This window comes from Rhopilema esculentum, chromosome 9 (genome assembly GCF_057945365.1).
Source record: "Rhopilema esculentum isolate cy_ngs chromosome 9, ASM5794536v1, whole genome shotgun sequence".
Lineage (NCBI taxonomy): Eukaryota > Metazoa > Cnidaria > Scyphozoa > Rhizostomeae > Rhizostomatidae > Rhopilema > Rhopilema esculentum.
Window position 1 is genome coordinate 12196936 of NC_142823.1, and position 18579 is coordinate 12215514.

General features: G+C 37.1%; 2 protein-coding genes across 4 annotated transcripts; both read right to left on the reverse strand.

The window, feature by feature from the left end:
* Positions 1 to 1719: 1719 nt before the first annotated feature.
* Positions 1720 to 4098, reverse strand: LOC135688104 (uncharacterized). Its single transcript, XM_065204812.2, has one exon. It carries the CDS (start codon positions 4096 to 4098, stop codon positions 1720 to 1722), a length of 2379 nt encoding a protein of 792 aa, XP_065060884.2.
* Positions 4099 to 5727: 1629 nt separating this feature from the next.
* Positions 5728 to 18399, reverse strand: LOC135688139 (uncharacterized). 3 transcript variants are annotated; one of them, XM_065204859.2, is made up of 8 exons: positions 18260 to 18399; positions 17121 to 17288; positions 16640 to 16819; positions 15937 to 16019; positions 15179 to 15223; positions 14658 to 14832; positions 12373 to 14072; positions 5728 to 11861 (listed from the first exon to the last, which is right to left on the reverse strand). In XM_065204859.2, the coding sequence occupies exons 1-7, from the start codon at positions 18333 to 18335 to the stop codon at positions 13951 to 13953; spliced, it is 849 nt and encodes a 282-aa protein (XP_065060931.2). In that variant the 5' UTR covers positions 18336 to 18399; the 3' UTR covers positions 5728 to 11861; positions 12373 to 13950. The 3 variants fall into 3 exon arrangements, with proteins under 3 accessions (XP_065060931.2, XP_088966434.1, XP_088966435.1); XM_089110308.1 differs by adding an exon at positions 15723 to 15846 and having other exon boundaries at positions 12373 to 14832; XM_089110309.1 differs by lacking the exons at positions 14658 to 14832; positions 15179 to 15223; positions 15937 to 16019; ... (1 more) ...; positions 17121 to 17288; positions 18260 to 18399 and having other exon boundaries at positions 5728 to 10895; positions 11736 to 11861; positions 12373 to 12490.
* Between the last annotated feature and the right edge of the window lie 180 nt (positions 18400 to 18579).

Here is an 18579-nt window from a genome sequence, read left to right on the forward strand (position 1 = left end):
TGGTACGTATTTATGATCTCAAAATGTGCATCATTCGGAGAGTTGTTCAAGTTTCTGCCATTTACTAACTGAGACGGTGTAAGAGGGTATGATATTCCACCGCTATCATCTACAACGTATGTAATAGGACGAGAATTTATTACATTTTCAATTTCGATAATCAAGGTTGTTAACTTGTCGTATGAGACCAATGCTCGCCCAACAACTTTGATCAAACAGCGCTTGACAGACCGAATCATTCTCTCCCAAAACCCGCCCTGAAATAATAAAAGTTCGGGGATAAATCTCCATTTAATGCCCTTTAGATTAAAATGTTCGGAAATTCTTGGAGAGCGTAACAATTTCTTAATTTCAATAGAAACCGGCCGGTAATCCTCGACGCGCACAAAAACGTCGAAATGCCCGTATGAAATTTTCTACCGATAAAGACTCGACCATTTCTAGGTGAACAGCTTGGGTAGAGCCGCACGTAAATAAACATAAATAGGTTTTTACGACTTCACCTTTTTCTTTACCTACCACAAACAGGGGGCCCGCGAAATCTATACCTACGTGAGAAAATGGGGGTGATTCGTCTACACGCATCCTTGGTAGATCTGGGTTATAAACTGTCTTGAACGGTAACCCCTCAATTTTCTTACAAACAATACAATGACGAAGACTTTGCTTTACTTGCTCTCTCCCCCGGAGTATCCAATACCGTTGCCTTATCAAACTCAAGGTATCAACAGTGCCATTATGAAATAACTTTTCGTGTGAATCTGAAATTATCAATTCGGTGTACCTATGTTTGGCCGGCAAAAGTATCGGCCGTTTACCCGTGTCTGGAACTATGGAATGCCCGATGCGTGACCTACAACGAACTATATTATGTTCATCCAGATTTAAATTGAACTGTTTAACATAAAGAGGAGTTTTCATCGTCTTTCTAATCGATTCCGTTTGAGATAATCTTTTTGGATGGATTGAATCAACATTGTCTCGGCTCTTACTACTTCAGAGACTGTCAAATTTTGTTCAAAATTCAAATTCGATTTTTTAACGGACGCCTTGCAATTGGAAACAAATCTTAACACCCAACCAACACATCTTAATAACTTATCCTTTTGACTAAACCGTTCCATTTCTACAATTTTATCAACACTCGTTGTCGGCTTATTACTTGTGATTACCATACTGTGCGTTATTTGTGGATCAGATTTTACTCTTTCCTTCATTGCAATTTCTGTTTCAAGGTCATTCGCACATGGAGATTTAGGCCATTCATGGGGTTGTGAGTTGAGGAATTCAGGACCTTCCCACCACAAAGAGTTTGACTCAATATCATGATACTTACCACAAGAAGGCAAATCAGCGGGGTTGAGGGGACCTGGGCAATAAAACCATTGTTCTCTATTTGAGTGTTGTAAAATTTCATTAACTCTACTACGCACGTACTGGACCCATGGTTTACAATTCTTTACCCAGCATAAAACAGCCATTGAATCCACCCAATAGTATTTTTCAATAATTTGCCCCTTAAATTCTTCTTGCATAACCACATAAATAGTTTCGACTAGCTTGACCATTAATCCTGCCCCTAGAAGCTCTAAGCGAGGAATACTCTGCTGTTTAATGGGCGCTACCTTCGACCTAGACGATAATAACCTGGTACTTATTTTGCCTGATTCGTATTCTACACGCAAATATATTGAAGTAGCGAAAGCAAATTCACTCGCATCAGAGAAACCATGCAACTCCATGCGCAGGATCTTCTCCCCTGTTAGAAAAGGATAACATGGAACTTCTCAATTCCCTTCTCACCGAAGGGAAATTCTCAATCGCCTCGATTGAAGAAACATATTTTTTCCTGTTTTCTTCGTCCAGTTCATCGTCCCAAACTAATTTCTTTAAACAAAGTTGCTGAAAAAATGCCTTATAATTTATTGTCAAAACTGCTAAATACCCCATGGGGTCAAAGATTTTGGCTGCAATCTTCAGGACAGAACGCTTGGTTATAGGGAGGGTTTTTGCAAATTCTACAACCCCTGACAATTCAACCTGTAGTGTATCTGCGCTGTTATCCCACCCTATACCTAAAACCTTAAGTTGATCGTCCGTTTTTACCGCCCCATTAACGTATTTGGAATATGTTTGGTCATCTTCATCATTACCACATAAAACCTTACTATTTTCGAGTTTGCCTATTTCCTGTGAAACATTATTATCATTACTGTTCCACTTTCGCAGATTAAAACCCCCTGAAGCCATGATTTCCTTAGCTTGTTTGTATATCATCAATGCTTCCTCCGTAGAACTGGCACCACATAGAAAATCGTCACAATAGAGATTTCTTAAATATTTAACAGTTTGAGGATACTGAGACTCAAATTGTGACACGTGTAGTTTGATGGTCTCGCCTAAAATTGAAGGGCTGCATGTCAAACCAAAAACCAACCTACAATACCGGTATTGAACTATGGAGGGGTTTTCACTCTCTATGTCATCGAACCATAGGAACCCCAAAACGTTGCGATAGGACTCTTTAATTTGCACTTGGAGAAAAGCTTTCTCAATATCTGCCGTGAGCACCACAGGGTGCATCATAAAACGGATAATTGTATTAAATAAAAGCGGCATGTGGTTGACACCCGAATCTAATCGATCATTAAGCGATAATGAAGTGCTAGACCTTGCGGAACCATCGAACACTATGCGCCAGTTAGTAGTCTGCCTTTCATTTCTAACCACCCCGAAGTGACATAAAAAATGGGCGTTACTGTCTTCATAGGCACACTCGTTTACTTTCTCAATAATACCATCAGACAATTGTTGTTCAAATACCTCATTGTACTGTTTATGTAACTTAGGATCGGCCTTCAATTTGTTATAAAGTGACAAAAGTCGCCTTTTACTCAGATCGTAATTGGTTTCTAATTCGTTATCAATATTATCCTTCCAAGGAAGGCCTACTTCATAACGCTGATTTTCCTTAAACATAATTTCTGTCAGTGCAAACTTTCCCGGTTGTTCATCATTAGCAATTCCCATAGACTCATGTTTCCGAAAACGATCTAGCGACTCTACTATTTTACGAGATTCATCTACTATTTCTTCCTTGCTAGGTATAACATCTAAAACCAAATTAGATTTGATAACGTTATTACTACTGCATACTTTAAATGCTTTATCATTTGAAAAGGATACAGGGCCTGAAAGCAGCCAACCAAGCTTGCTACTAATCGCCACTGGTCCTGCGCTACCCTTAATAACCTCGCCTATTACAATGTCGTAATAGTGATCTGCGCCTATGAGAATATCTATACGCTTGTTGCTCACATTCACGCTGTCAGCTAGAGCTAAACCATTCAAATGAGGGTAATGATTTACATCTACTCTAGTGTTTAAGGGGGAACAGACTGCAGGGGATGTTAATGCTGAAACAGTTACAACCTCGTCTTGTACTACTATATTAACCTTAACCCTATCGCTGGATTTCTTAATGTATCTCTCAGAACCAAATGTATTAAGGTTAAGAATTTCCGTATTCTCAGATTTCAACTCTAATTTACATTTAAGCTCTTCAGAAATGAACGATTTCTGACTACCATTATCGAATAATATACTAACAGTTACCTTCTTGCTTCTATCTTCACCATAGGAAATTGCGGTAGCAGTCTGGAGCATAACATTCGTCTTTTCTTTGACATTTGACATCGCCACAGATGAATCTTGTCTGAGCTCTTGTTCATCCTTGTTGGAAAGGGCTGAGTTATGATTGCCGTTGCAATTAAAGCATTTTCGGTTGAAACTGCAGTCCTTTGATACATGTCCAACTCGCAAACACTTGAAGCATCGTTTTGCCGCTTGCAAAATCGCCTTGCGTTGTCTGAGGTCTGTCACCTCCTTGCAGTCATTTGAAAAATGGCCTTTACCACAGAAGTAACATTGAATTGACTTCTTATTCTTCGAGGGACTCTCTAACCTGGCCACAAAGGATTTGGTAGTGCTTATTGGTGGTACATAAGGCTGTTGTTTCGAAGCATTTCTTCTTTTCTCTGTCCCAATCATTTTTTTGCTAACCTCTCTTGCTTCGATCTCTTGTTGAATGGTGGTCATGATTTCATCGACACTCCATACATCCTGAGGTTTGTCGCGTTACTTGGAGGGCAATATCTTCTGGCATTCTAGATATGATAACAGGAATCAAAAGGCTTCCATTCTTGTCTGATGACATACCAAGACTTTCTAAACCACGTATGTGAACCATGATCGTGTCATATATTACGCGGAGGTCTGTGATCTTTTCATTTTCGCATGATTGCAACTTTAACAATGCTTGCATGTGAGCACTGATTATACCTTGTTTCTTTCCAAATCTTTCTTTCAGAAGAACTTTGGCCTTTTCATAGTTCTCTTCACAGATTTGTAACCCTTCCAGTGCCTTATAAGCCTGACCTTCCAGCGAGTTGACTAAATAATTCAGTTTGTGTACTTCCGAAAGGTCTTCACTTTCGTTGACTGCACAACAAAAACTCTGCCAAAATTGTTGGAATTTTGTGATGTCTCCGTTGAATTGCGGTAAGGTGATTTTTGGTAATCTAACACCTTGGCTTCTACCATTGCTTGTTGAACGTTGCGAAAGGGGAGATTCGCTAACTTGTTGAGTCGGTTGTCGAGGTGACGTAGAAATTGTTGGCGGAGGGTGTACTGCGATATCTGGAGATTGCGATGTTGTTCTTCTCTTCACTGAATTTCCATGCGTATTGAGGTATTTCCTTACTTTTGCAATACTTTCGTCGATTCGTGTACAAATGTCCGTTGATTGGTCTACATCACGATCTATTTCCTCCAAACTGCATTTTTGAATTATTTCGTTGTCTACTTGCGTTAGGTAGTCTCTCTTTTCCTTGATCGATTGTACCTTTATTTCAAGTTTATTCCTAATTTCGGGGTCGATTTCCTCTGTTCTTGGGTAACGTTCAATAATTTCTTCGGCTTCGTTGATTAACTTTGTTGTTTTGGCTCGATTTCCACCTCGTATCCTTTTTAGGCGTTGTAGGCTTTCATCTTCGCTCGGTTCGGATTGCTGCTCTTCTCCACTGTACATCTCTGTATCTATCGTTGATTCGACCTAATTTGCCTCTCTAGCCCCACGTTGGGCGCCAATGTGTTTTAAAGTAGGCAGAGATGCAAAAAGGCAATTGTTTGCATTTTTTTAATTATTTATAAAAACATAACAAAACGAACAGCAATTTATTTAGCCATAAAAATTACAACCTAATCTCTATATCAATCACAGTGTCCAGCCTCGAATTATCTGCAACACGCTGTTTTTATAAGCTGCATAACACGTGACTGCAGATCCGGGGGTACATTCCAACAAGAGTGTAGTTGTGATTCAGCGGTAGCTGACATATAATTCAATAGAGAATAATTATGCTAAAATATATACGCTAAAGCTGCAAAACAGACGTTTTTCTTTTGCACTTCTGATCCACAATGCAAACTACTCAACAATGGTAATGACTCGATAACACTGGGGCTCGCTTTATGGAAAAAAGGGACCCCTTGTCCCTCTGTGTGGGGTCCATATCACCGTTTTTAATACATAAAAATATCCCAAATATTCAATTTTGCAGTTATTTCTTTAAACCATTTAAACAAATGTAAACTAATTCAATATTTTATACAAAAGCGCAAAAGGTTTCGGAAACTCAAAAAGCAGGGGGTTGGAAATTCAAGAAATATTAACAAGCAGGGAAATGATATTCGGTGGGATAAAGTGATCAATTAAATCACGGACTCAAACTTTTAAAAAATCTGTTTCTGTATAACAGAAATAGTGGTCTTTGACCTGGTCAGCCTTGGTCAAAGACCAAAAAGTTAATCTTGGATCATGTTTGTTGTTAAATGTAAATATTGAAATTTGTGTTCCTCGTTCTTCACAGGCAAGCAGCGTAAACGGAAGCTCTGCACATATGGAGTTGCTTTGGCATCAACAAGGTTTTGAATCTCTCAGAAGTTCTGGAATTTAAGTATCTACGTTTGTCTCTGACAGACACCAAGACTGTATGCCATTGCACAGAGATACCTATTGAACAAAAACATTGTATGACTTAATATAATGATTGACTTGAGTTTCTCTTACATTCTTTAGAATCGGCAGGATCATAACATTGCATATATATATTATATGTATATGGTATACTCATTTTTGCCATATTTAATGAAAATAAAATATTAAATTTACTAATTCCAAGAATTGAAGGTGCCAAACAGAATTTGCATTTCTAGACAGATTAACTTCTTCTTCATTCGCCCATACAATGCAATAGGTTAGGCCGCTATGATCAGGGAATGGTGGCCTAAAAACAGAAGAGATGTACAGGGAATACTGAATTTATAACACTAAAAAACATAATGACAATTTATTTCACTCACCATTGACTCAAAGTATTGTTGTAAACCATCTTCGTCCTCGCCCCGTCCTGAAAGTTTCGAGCCATGCCAGCTTCGCCTGGTTCCGTGTCTGAATTATCCGCAGAAAAAAGACTGGTTCGTTCTTTAGGGGCAAAAATAGCCCATCAGCAGCACCTAAAAACTATTCCCCTTCACTTTCGTCAAAAGCTGACGCCCTTGAGCTTGAATATTTGCCGTGAGACATGTTCAGAAACTCGCCAGTAAAACTCCGCCGTATAATTTCTTGTTAGTTAGCAATCTAAATTTTCACTAAGGCCTGATTTACACAAGATGAATTTTTCGCGCGAAGCGAATTTTTCGCCACGAATATTTCTCCTGTGAATTCGCTGCGAATTTGAAGTTTAATTTCCACTGGCAGAATTTCTTTTGCGAATTCGCCGCAAATAATGCCAAAGAAAATGGCGTCTGTTCGAAGATTGTTGTTATTGAAAAAAAGCGAGCAAAAAAGCAAATAAATGGGTACTTGGTTCGGAAAATTTATTCAGAACGTCTGCAGAAGGGGGAGTTTCATCTTTTGGTAAGTGACTTACGCTTACATTGTCAGGAATAATTACTTTCGAATGTCGCCAACTACATATGAGGAGCTTTTATCGTTTATTGCACCAAAGACGCCTGTTGCTAGAAACGTCCCATTCCATTGTTTATGTTATAGGTGCGGGATTTTCCCAGCATTGTTTAGGCCTAGTCATAGGTTACTCATTCTTCACCTATGTTGTTGTTTGAACCATTGCGTAGTTTTCTGTCGTTTTGCATACTTTTGATTTAGATATGTTTACATTGCCTAGCACCATTCGGCCTAGCCCTTTCTTTGGGTTCGTGTCAGATGTCTTCAATTGCTGTTCTGATTGGTTTATTTTACATGGTGAAAAAAATCGCAGCGAAAAAGTAGGAATGGTTTCTACTTTTTCACAGCGAATTATTCGCTGCGAATTCGCTGCGAATTTTCTAATCTCCACTTCTGCGCATATTTTTCGCGCATTCGCGGCGAAAAATTCGCTTCGCACGAAAAAATTTGTCTCGTGTAAATCAGGCTTAACACAACCACTTTACGTCACTTCCTGTCAAACTTTACCCAATCCCTTGTGACAGAATTTGAAGCAAAAAGTCGACCTTGAAACAGCTGTAATAACGAAAGTGTTTGTTTTTCGAAAATTTTATGGTCATTTTCGTGATCAGCATACTCGATTACGTCTTGGAGGTGAATAAAAATTTTCGTGTCATATGCACTAAGACATTATTTAGGTCATGAAGAGCAAAGGGGGGTCTCAGGTATATTTATGGTAGAATTACTCTCTTGGATCTAGCAATCAAGTGATCGTTGCCTGGAGACTTTTTGAAGATAAGATACAGGAGAATGTGAGAGGAAATTGATATACAGATAGCATTGAAAGCTGATAGATTTATGAAATGAACAGATTAAATAAAGTCGAGTTAGAAAAATATATACTGTCATAAACCAAGTTGAAACAAAATTTCCCTGTAAATATGATAGAATACGGTAAACAAGAGTGGCTATGGAAGCAAGGAAAGTATTGTACAAAATAAGGCAATGTATTTCATGAAAATTAAGAAAATGTTTTACAAAATTTGTCACACTGGTTGAAAGCTATCTTTTGCAGCTTGGAATTGTGTTCTTAAAAAATGAATTTTGCTCTCTTTCATTTTATATATTATGTTAAAAATTTTGTTGATGTTCCAAGAACTTACTTGCGTAAAATAGCAAAGCGAATATCTCAACACTTCAATTAACGCTTTGTGGTAGTATCACAATAACCTCAAAGCAAACAACATTGATTCACGTTTGCGAAACCCAAACCAGCCAAAAACATGGCTAATAAAACGCAACCTGGCATGTCACCCTGTTCCTCAGCCAGATGCGTATAATATTTTCTGATGTCAGCCAGATGCGTACCAGGCCTTTCTTTTGCCATAAATATTAAAACAACGTTTCTGTTCATGCACGAAGCAATACCAACGAGAGTTGCCGCAAACCAAAAAGCCTATGCCAGTTCCCTATCCATCAGTTTCCCTGAATTTCTATTGGCTATTTTGTCTTGACCGGTACTCAGATGACATTGAGCACCGCTGAAAAAGCAAATGATTGGATAATGCTGGATCTGAGCATCGGTGAGAAAAGAGTTGATTGGCTAGCTCCGTTCGTGACAATTCTAATTTACGAACCCACCGGTGCTCGGAATAGCATGGAATAATTGGATTTCATTGGAGGATGATTTTGTCACCCGCAATCTAATTGGTCAGCACTTTCATTCTACCAGAATTTCGTTCTGATGAATATGCCACGATTGTAAATATTAAGGCAACAGAAGAAAATTCTTTAGATTAAGGGATATTTTTCATGCAAAAAAGACGAAAACATCGAATCAGTAGAAATCTTTAGCTTTTTCGGAAACACCCACAGAAACAGGTACAAGAAAGAGTACTTTGAGAATCTGACCGATGCTCAAGCACCCTTTGCACCCCCCTGGATCCGCCACTGCTAAGATTCTTAATATTTAGACTATAGTACTAAACGCTTCTATAAAGCTTATTAAATGCACGTTTTTCTATAAGAAACTAGAACTAGGACGGATAAAAGATAAAAACTCTAATAGTATGTTCAGCAAAAATTAAGAAACTTTAAATGCTAAGGCCTACGATTTCCGAAGAGGTAACATTTTGAACCATGCCCATTTCGATACCTCAATTGATATCTCATCTAAGGCAAGTGATGCTACAAAAGGTCGATCGATTACACTGTTGACAAGTAATTGTAGCCTTCATTTTCTGCATTTTATCTTGTTTTCTTCAGTGGGAAATACTGTACATTTGAAAACAATTTTTTTTGGAAGAAACCGATGGAAAGTTCGGCTAATCTTTACGGAATTGAAATTAGATTAACAATTCGCAAGCAGTTTTGATTTTTGTCATATATTGTTTGTTTGCTTTTTAGTATTGGCTAATATTGTATCAAGTATGTTCAAGGGAACATAGAGGTTATAGAGGCCCCTGGGTTCAAAAGGAGAATGCAAATCTATTCTTCCAAGCGAAAGCAAAGCAAGCAGAAAATTTGAAAAACATGCCCTTTAGATTTGCTTAAAATACATTTCAGAACGATTTCTTGCAGTCATTTCGGAACGTTAGACGTTATCTGACGTAAAATTATCTGACGTTAAATTATCCCACGAAAGCCCAGATTTTCCGAGGAGATCTTTCACCTTTTACCTATTTTACTTATAAGTTCACTCATTTTTTACCTATTTGGACCCCTCCCCTCTCAGGTTCGCTTTTGTTGGTTTTGCTAGATCCCCTCCCCAAAAAACATTCGCTTTTATCTGAACCCCCCCCCCCCCCCCCAAAAGAGAATTAAGTATTCAGGGTACTAGAAGAAAGAATTGACAACATTTAACAAGGAAGAAACTAGTGATATTTTGGACGTCAAATAGCAATAACACAACATGAAACACAACACAAACGTACACACTTTTCTTTATAAGAAACAAATTAAACTGGACTGGGGAGATGTAGAAAGACTTTTTGAATGGTCCCTAAGCAAAGAGCGTAGATTAATCCAGAGTGTTTACCCGATAGTACCGATAGTAGCCATTTCGTGCCACTATATAGCCACTTATTTTTTTCTCGAAATGTGCTGAATTATCAGTATAACTTTTTGAAATATCTGAAAAGTTGTTTTATGATTTTGTTGTATCAATAAAAATGATCTTTGGCTTTAGGGCTTATAGGTGAAGCTTTCATGATGTTTCCATAATGGAGGGCCACTTTTTTCAGACATCTGAGGAATTGCGGGTCCAAATTTTGCCATAAAGCTCTGTCCCAGTCCAGTAGATACTCCTCTCCACCTTCGAGGATTGTTTTTGCATATTGAAAAATAAATTTCAGTTTTATAGATAAAAACAAAAAACCAATTTAGATTATAAAGTGTTTAATTATAATAAAGAGTGTAAAAGATTATCAACATCATCACGAACAGTATTATCCTCATCTTCTGATTTCACGATGCGCAAAAACTCGTCTCTTCTGATCTTTACTTTCCCATCATTGGAAATTCTCCTCTTCTGTTCTTCGACGATCTTTTCATTTTGGTAGAACTCCAAATAATTATAAAGAAAATGCATTTGGAGACTTTGAGTGCATGCACTTTGAATTCGCTTGTCTTTCTTGGTCTTATTGCGTGCTTCTTGCACCAAAGTACAAATTGTTGCTGCTTGTTGGCACAAGTTGATATTGTGGAAGGAACATAGCTCTGATTTTTGAGGATTCTTTGCCGAATGGAATCTGTCACCTACAACAAATCTCCTAGAAATGTCCGACACTGGATGTACATACTCTTGTGGAGGATATTCTTCTATTCCTTTTGTTTTTGAAATTGTGACTGGCCGATATTCAAAGGGCACTATAAATGGGAAGCTCTGATCCTGTAAATGAGACATGTATTAAGTAAATGTATTGAGCGAACTTCTTGCCAAACATGCGAAGTCAACTAATGAAATTTGTGTGTTATATTTAAGACTCTACGACATCTGTTCAAGAATGGGCCTTACCAAATATAAAATGTTAAAAATTCTATTTATCGTTTTAAATAACCTCTTAGGGTATCATTATGGTAATGACTTTTTGTGTACCATTCTGAAAATTTGAAGAAAGGCGCATTTGAAACTTTTTGAATTTTTAAGCATTGCTGACCAAACGGAAACTGTGTTATCACAAATCTAAATTTTTTCTTGCTGACCAAACAGAAACTGGGGCAGAGCCGATTGTGGGTTCTTCGAAGCATCCATCAAACTTCTACCATAATTTTTCTGTCAGCTGGGGCTCCCTCAAAATAAGATTTCTTACCAATGTGCAGGCAGTATCACAAACAAATGTAATTGGGGAATATTTCAAGGACAAATATATATCTGCAGCATCTTGTACCGATTCAGTGAGGGTGATAAACTTTGAGGCAACTGTACACTACCATGAAGAAATTGGAACGTGACATTTACATACACGACTTATTTAAAAAAGGACAACAAATTAATTATCCACAGTTTCTCCTAATTTTTTTAGATTTTTCCTGACTATTAAGTTCTGTAAAATTATGCTAGATTATGCTGCACTGTCAGAAGTAAGGGGTTTTTCAACCAGAAATGTGACCACGACACTAAATCTATATTATGGAAATTACAAAAACAAATAGTAGGGATAGATAACGTATTAAAATAGATTCTGATGATGTTTTTCAATCCAGAAACTTAGAGTTTTAAAAGACAAACCCCGTGTCTGCAAACAACATGATAAAATCCTCCAGTGCGTCCTTCTGCTTTTGGAAATGCATGACATGGTGAAGTTCCAACAATAACTGATGCATATAGTTTCTGAATGGCAGTACAAAGTAGGTCCTGTGTAAAAATTAGAAAGCATCAGAATCAGATGCATTTTCATTTGAATCAAACATGCTCTCTTCCCTACCAATTGGTTGCCATTATTTTAAGAATACTTCAAGGAACCTCACAGTGGCGTAGCCATTGGGAGGGGTGGTTAGGGGAAATGGCCCCCTCCGCACTTCATTGAGCAGCTCTGATATATAGTAAAACTGTCCGAAATCATAAAGGATTTCATGTTATTAATAGGAAGCATGACACTGTTAGATGGAATCCAAGTGAAAGTAAAGAGTGTGGCCCCAAAAATTTTCCTGGGCTACGCCCAAAGTAACATCCTTTTTCGGAAATGCGACCCCACTTCTTTAACCCTGGCCACGCCAGTTACAGTATGACCTAGTTTGTGGTTGTTGGGCAATAGCATTGTATTGTTACAAGTTTATGGTAACTAGCTATGAAAAGTTTTTGACTTAAACTGAGCAAAGGAGAACAAGCAAAAAATACACTGAAGTAAATGAAGTAAGGAACAAACCTCTACCAACAAAAATGCAGTACCAACAGTATCTATGATGAAAATCAGTTCAGTCTTATCATATGTAATATATAATGAACACATTAACAGTAACAGTGACAATAACATATTTTCTCTACATTTGCTAATCCAATGTTATATTTTCAAACATATAACTCAATCAAATATTATAGTACTATATAAATTAGTTTCAGTCATAGATAATAAAATCATAACCATATGATGACCATATATTGAGGGCCAGTTTTCAATATCTTGTGCTACATGATATATAAATCATTTCTTGTAGAAACATGCTTATAGTATGCATTATAATCTAATGAAGTAATTTCAGATCAAGTTGACCTTCAATTCTAGCATATATAGTTCTAATATCATAGTACTATACAAAGCAGTTTATGTCATAAAACCCCCGGTGAAAAATCTTGCCAGATCCTGTATAGGATCCTCGCAGGATCCCTGCAGGATATTGGTAAAGGATCCTACAGGATCTTGTACAAGATTCTGTACAAGATCTTATAGGATCTTAATAAGATCTTACAGGATCCTGATAAGAATAAAAGCAATCCTTATAAGATCTTAATAGGATCCTTTGTATTTCTTGAATCCTGGTGGAATAGGATCCTGTATAGGATCCTCGTAGGATATTGGTAGAGGAATCCTACAGGATCTTGTACAAGATTCTGTGCAAGATCCTTTAGGATCTTATAGGATCTTAATAAGATCTTACAGGAACCTGATAAGAATAAAAGCAATCCTTATAAGATCTTAATAGGATCCTTTGTATTTCTTGAATCTTGGTGGAATAGGATCCTGTATAGGATCCTCGTAGGATATTGGTAGAGGAATCCTACAGGATCTTTTACAAGATTCTGTGCAAGATCCTTTAGGAACTTAATACGATCTTAATAAGATCTTACAGGATCCTGGTAAGAATAAAAGCAATCCTTATAAGAACTTAATAGGATCCTCTGTATTTCTTGAATCTTGGTGGAATAGGATCCTGTATAGGATCTTTACAGGGTCCTGAATAGGATCTCTTCAGGATCCTGCAGGACATGATTTGGCTCTTCTATAGGATCTGTTCAGAATCCTGCATAGGATCTGTATAGGTTTCTGTATAGGATCTATCCAGGATCCGATATATAATTTGTTTAGGATCCTGCATATGACCAAATCAGGATCCTGTATGTTACCAGTTCAGGATCCTGATGAAAGATCTTGTAGAACCTTTTACCATATGATAGTTCATGAAGTAGATATTTTCAGAAGTAGATCTTTAGAGAGCAGAATTTAATATGTTTCAATCGATTCAAATTTAATTTCCAAGTCAATATCTTTTTATTACTACATAATTTTTTAGTTTGTAAAAAAATTTCTGTTTAATAACCTTGTTGATGCTCTCCTTCTGAAACTTGAAGGGCCCTAAAGGATCATCACTAGATCTTCTATGCTCCTAAATAGAGTTTGAAAGTGGGATACCGCAAAAAATATTTTTCTAGAAGTAGACTTTAGAAAGCAGACATTTTTTATCAATATACATTTAATTGTCAAGTCAAAATCCTATTGAATCAATACCTAAATCAACAAGGTTTTACGCTTAATTTTTAGCTTGTCAAGGCATTTCTGCTTTATCGCTTTGTTGATGCTCTCTCTCCACTTTGCTGTTTTCTTTTCTCCATAAACTGCATTTACAGCATCTAGAATAACAAAAGGTTTATAATTTTGAGAAAAATGAAGATTCCATAACAAAAATAAATTCAAAGATTCCAAAATAAGCTTTACACAAAAAACCTTAATAACTATTATTGGGCTTTGTCCGAAATTGATAATGAGATTCCCTCCATTTTCTATATGTAATTCTCTTTTCCCCATGCAGGGGACACCATGCTAAATTTTAGGTGGGGGCCGGGTGCAAAGAGGCTAGACATATTTTTACGAAAATGGTACACCCTAGCTCACGGCACATTTCCAGATACCTTTGATATAGATGAACACCCCCCTGAACACCCCACATTTACGTTTGCTTTTTTCATGAAATTAAGTTTGCTTTTTCGAAAAGAATATTATACAGCAAAAGCAAATTTGGTGGTTTTTGCTGATTTTTTCTAAGTGCATTTTAGTAGCTGTGATGAAAAAACTTTAGAACAAGACTGAAAGTGACAAAAGCGGTGTAAAAAAAGTTGACAAGACACATACATATTCCCATATTCATGGAACTGAGGATGACAGGGGGACTTGGAGAAAAATTTTAAAAAATTAAACTGGTTCAAATTTAAGCTCACCAAAGAGAACGGATATTCTTTCAGGATCTAGAGTGCCCTTTCCGCTTTTTGGTGATGGATCTAGTGTCATTGTTTCCATTTCTTCGTTTTTGAACAAAACTGACAACCTCTGTGTTGCAAATAGATTCGGCTTCGAGGGGCAGTGCCCAGATGTGAGATCTATGCCCTTGAAAATCTTTAAAAAAGATGGAATTGAAAAACATTTATCATAAACTGAAAACCATTTACATGGCGTGGCAAAAAAGGTTTCCCTTAAATGCCAACACTCAAAAGGCCTTTTATGAAGTGAAAGTATTATAAAAATACCGAAACAGTAAACTGGAAGATAGAAGACTTTGCCAATTATTCCAATTATTTACTGGAAGATAGGAGACTCAGAATACCCTAATGAATCCTCAAACAATCTCAGCAAATTCCCTGCTTTCATAAATCTGTTGTTAAAGGCTACACTCTTCACAGTATTTCATCAATGTTTATGCTTTTTCATGACACCATACTTTTCTAAGTATATACATACATACCACTGGGGAACAGTTTTTTGGCGAGTTTTCCCCTAGAGATGGTTCCTAGGAAAAGCAAGATATTTATTGATCAAATCAGATCAATGATCATGGATTCGATATTCAATTGCATATGTCCATTGAAATGTGGTTAATTCAGCTTACTTATATTTCCTGTGTTGATATACCGACTTTGCATCGTCTATGTCACTAGCTTGGGTCACAACAGAGTGATGGAAATGTGACATTTACTCCTCACAAAAAACGCTCGCGTGGTTGGGCGATCGTTTACCAAACGAAGAGGCCTGTCAAAATTATTAAAGATAAAGTAACACATGCACCTATTGGTTGTGCAAAGATATGCAGCATTCATCAACATAGAAACCAGGGGCACAGGGGGCTTTTGCCCCTACGTTTCATAAACAGAGGTTAAGTGCCTATCTGCAAATCATGGAATTACCCCTTTTCTGTCTATATGCCCACACTTTAAAATGCTTGGTACCTGCATGGCTGCATAAGATACTGAATTCATTCAGTGGGTAAACAAACAGTAATGGTAACAAACCTCCTTTCTTAATGGGGTCCTCACTGCAACCTCTTCTGGCTTTTGTTTTACTAAATCCATTAAAATTGATGTTACTCATTTGTATTTTTAATTTGTTGATTTCTGTCTCATGGTTGCAAGAAGTCTGAAAAATAATTAATTAATCAAACTATCAGTAAAACCATGTATATCTAAAATTTTAAAGTGCACCGGGATGAAACTTAGGTATACATACATGTTTGTTTTTCTCCATTGATGCTAATTTTCTCTTCTTCAACAGAGTTTCCACTCTTTTTTGTTCTGCTTCAATCTCTTTGTCTGAAAAGAGGGGTTAATGCAGTATCATGATCAGTTGATTTAAAGTCACATTTACAAAGCCTAGATTACAATATGATCCACCCAGTAGTGTAGTTCCAAAAAATATAGAGGGTGGGGCCATAGAGCTTTCTCTATATTGTATACAAAATTAATATTTCAATTGTTTTCGTTTGCGTGGCTCCTCTATATCGATTTCTCTACCTTTCCATTTTTTCTAGGTTTAAATCATTTTCCAATGTCTAACTGTTACTCGAGAAAAACAATCTTAAAAACAAAGAATTTATAGCATTTATTGACTTTTCAGTTATCATGTAGGCTATCAGGGTCACAAATGAATGCAGGTGTCAAAAAGTAATATCAGTTCAATCAAAGATTTCATCCTGGTAGAAATTAGCCATGATGCCTTAGAATTACTCATAGAAAAGAGGAGGGGCGCAGCACCCTTCGAAAAGCAGAAGGGGGCTGAGCCCTCCCTGAGCCCCCTCTCCTACAGCCCTGGGTTTACCATTTGTATACAGCCTAAAAATGCAACCCATGCAGGGGCCGATCCAGCAAAAAGCCTGACTGAGTTTCAGAGCCAGGCCAAAGTTGTGGTCAATTATAAAAAAATTTGGATGTACCTTCAGGAAGCATAGTTAAATCATCATCCTCAAACTCAGTTTCACTGTCTTCAAGAACTTTGCCATCATCATCATCATCATTTACACCTTCCTTGTTTGTTTCTTGCAAGTCGCTGTTTTCAAGGACATCAAGAGCCTTTTCCAATCTTTTTAGTTCTTGCAGACATTCTTCTTCAGTGCCTGATCAAAGAAAATTTGACATAAAAACATTTATAAATCCAAATAATTTCAAACTTTAGGTCAATCTGAAGTACCAAAGTAAAGTAACAACAGGTTCAACTTGATATGAGAGTATTTAGATCAACAAAATATATATGCTACTTGTATACAACTTTTATCCTGCGGGTTGGCAAGAGAAAATTAGAATGGCTGCACTGTGTTTTCATTTAAAAAGCGTTAAAGCTGTGTTGGTATAACTTTTCACGCATAAATGTTTAAAACTAGAATATTAGAGTATTGTAAAATGTCTATACTATCTTACCGATCCGAAATATTTTTGCACAATAGCCTGAAGCTTTTACCAGTTCTCCCTTCTGGGGTTTTGGCGAATTTGCCTTGGCCTTTGCGGAACGTTCGATATGTCGCTCATGTACCACATCGTATTTAAAATCCTCGATGAATAATACGCAAACATAAGTACCCAAAAAATCTGAAAATGAGAAAGGGTCATTACTAGAGATGAGGAGAAGAAAGTTCAATTATTAAGTTTGATAAAACAACATCAAACAACATCTGTGGTAAAAAAGATTTCCACTTTTTCATCAAACAAATAAAGATAATAAAATTAGCATATTGTCTACGGCATTTTCATGAAAGACCTTTTGACTCTTTTAATCAAAGCACAAATGAAGGTTCTCAGTGAGGCATTTGTCCATTTCTTCGCGACCGAATGTTTGACAGAAACACGTGAAAAAATGAATTCAACGTTGTTTCTAGTAATGGGACATCGTCTATGTCATTTTGTGAAAATATAGCTTTTTGCATCACTTTTCAATAGTCGGCATTTGGAACAAGACCAATTTTCAACATTGGGTGCAAGATTTGTGCCAACCTTTTGTTTTGGACGGGAACTCCTATTGTGGATAAGACAATGTCTTGTTTAACATGAAATTGCGAAATCTAATGAGGCGCCAAAGCCGAAGTTGCTTGTGGGTGTTATTTTTCTTTCAAAAAAGTAGCGCTTGGTATTGAAGAAAGCTTTAAAGAAACTTTTAATACCAAAGTCAACAAAAAGCACATACTACGTTTATCAGCTCTATGTTACGTAGAAACCATTCCTAGCTAAGGTTTGAAATGGTTAAATTTCCCTGCAAGGCCAAAAATGATCAACCTTGTTTGAAGAATGATCAATATTTTCGTTTTAGATTAGGACATTGAAATTGATACCAAAAATAGCAAACATCATGGTTTGAAACTTTCAAGGGCTACTTCAAGGATCACATAGGATCCTCTCAGTTGAGTATCCAAGTCCTCTATCTAATAAAACGAAATGCAAGGAAACCGTGCACGCACTTTTCTTGCCGTTACATATTTAACCAGCTCCTTGCATTTCCTGATCAAACTCTAAGTCAGGAATACTATATTTCCCTTACTCAGTACAAAAGAAGAACCTTTCCTTACCAGCTGGATTCATTCTTCTCAATTCTTTTGCCTGCAACCTTGTGCTTTTTGAAAACTGTGCCTGATTGTTGAACATTTTCCGTCTGTTTATTGTGTCTGTCTTTCACCCAGTCTTTCCATTCTCCTCTTAGGCTGCGTTCACATTGCACAAGCATTTACTGGCGCCAACTTTTGCGTCGTGATTTCTGCAATACTAACCCCTTGCTGTGTTCACACTGGCCAATTTCTGGCAAACGGAAATTGGCAAGTAAATGCTGTAGCGCTGGTAAATGCTAAACGATAGCTGACAGATTTGTTAAACGCGCGATGGATTTCGAGCT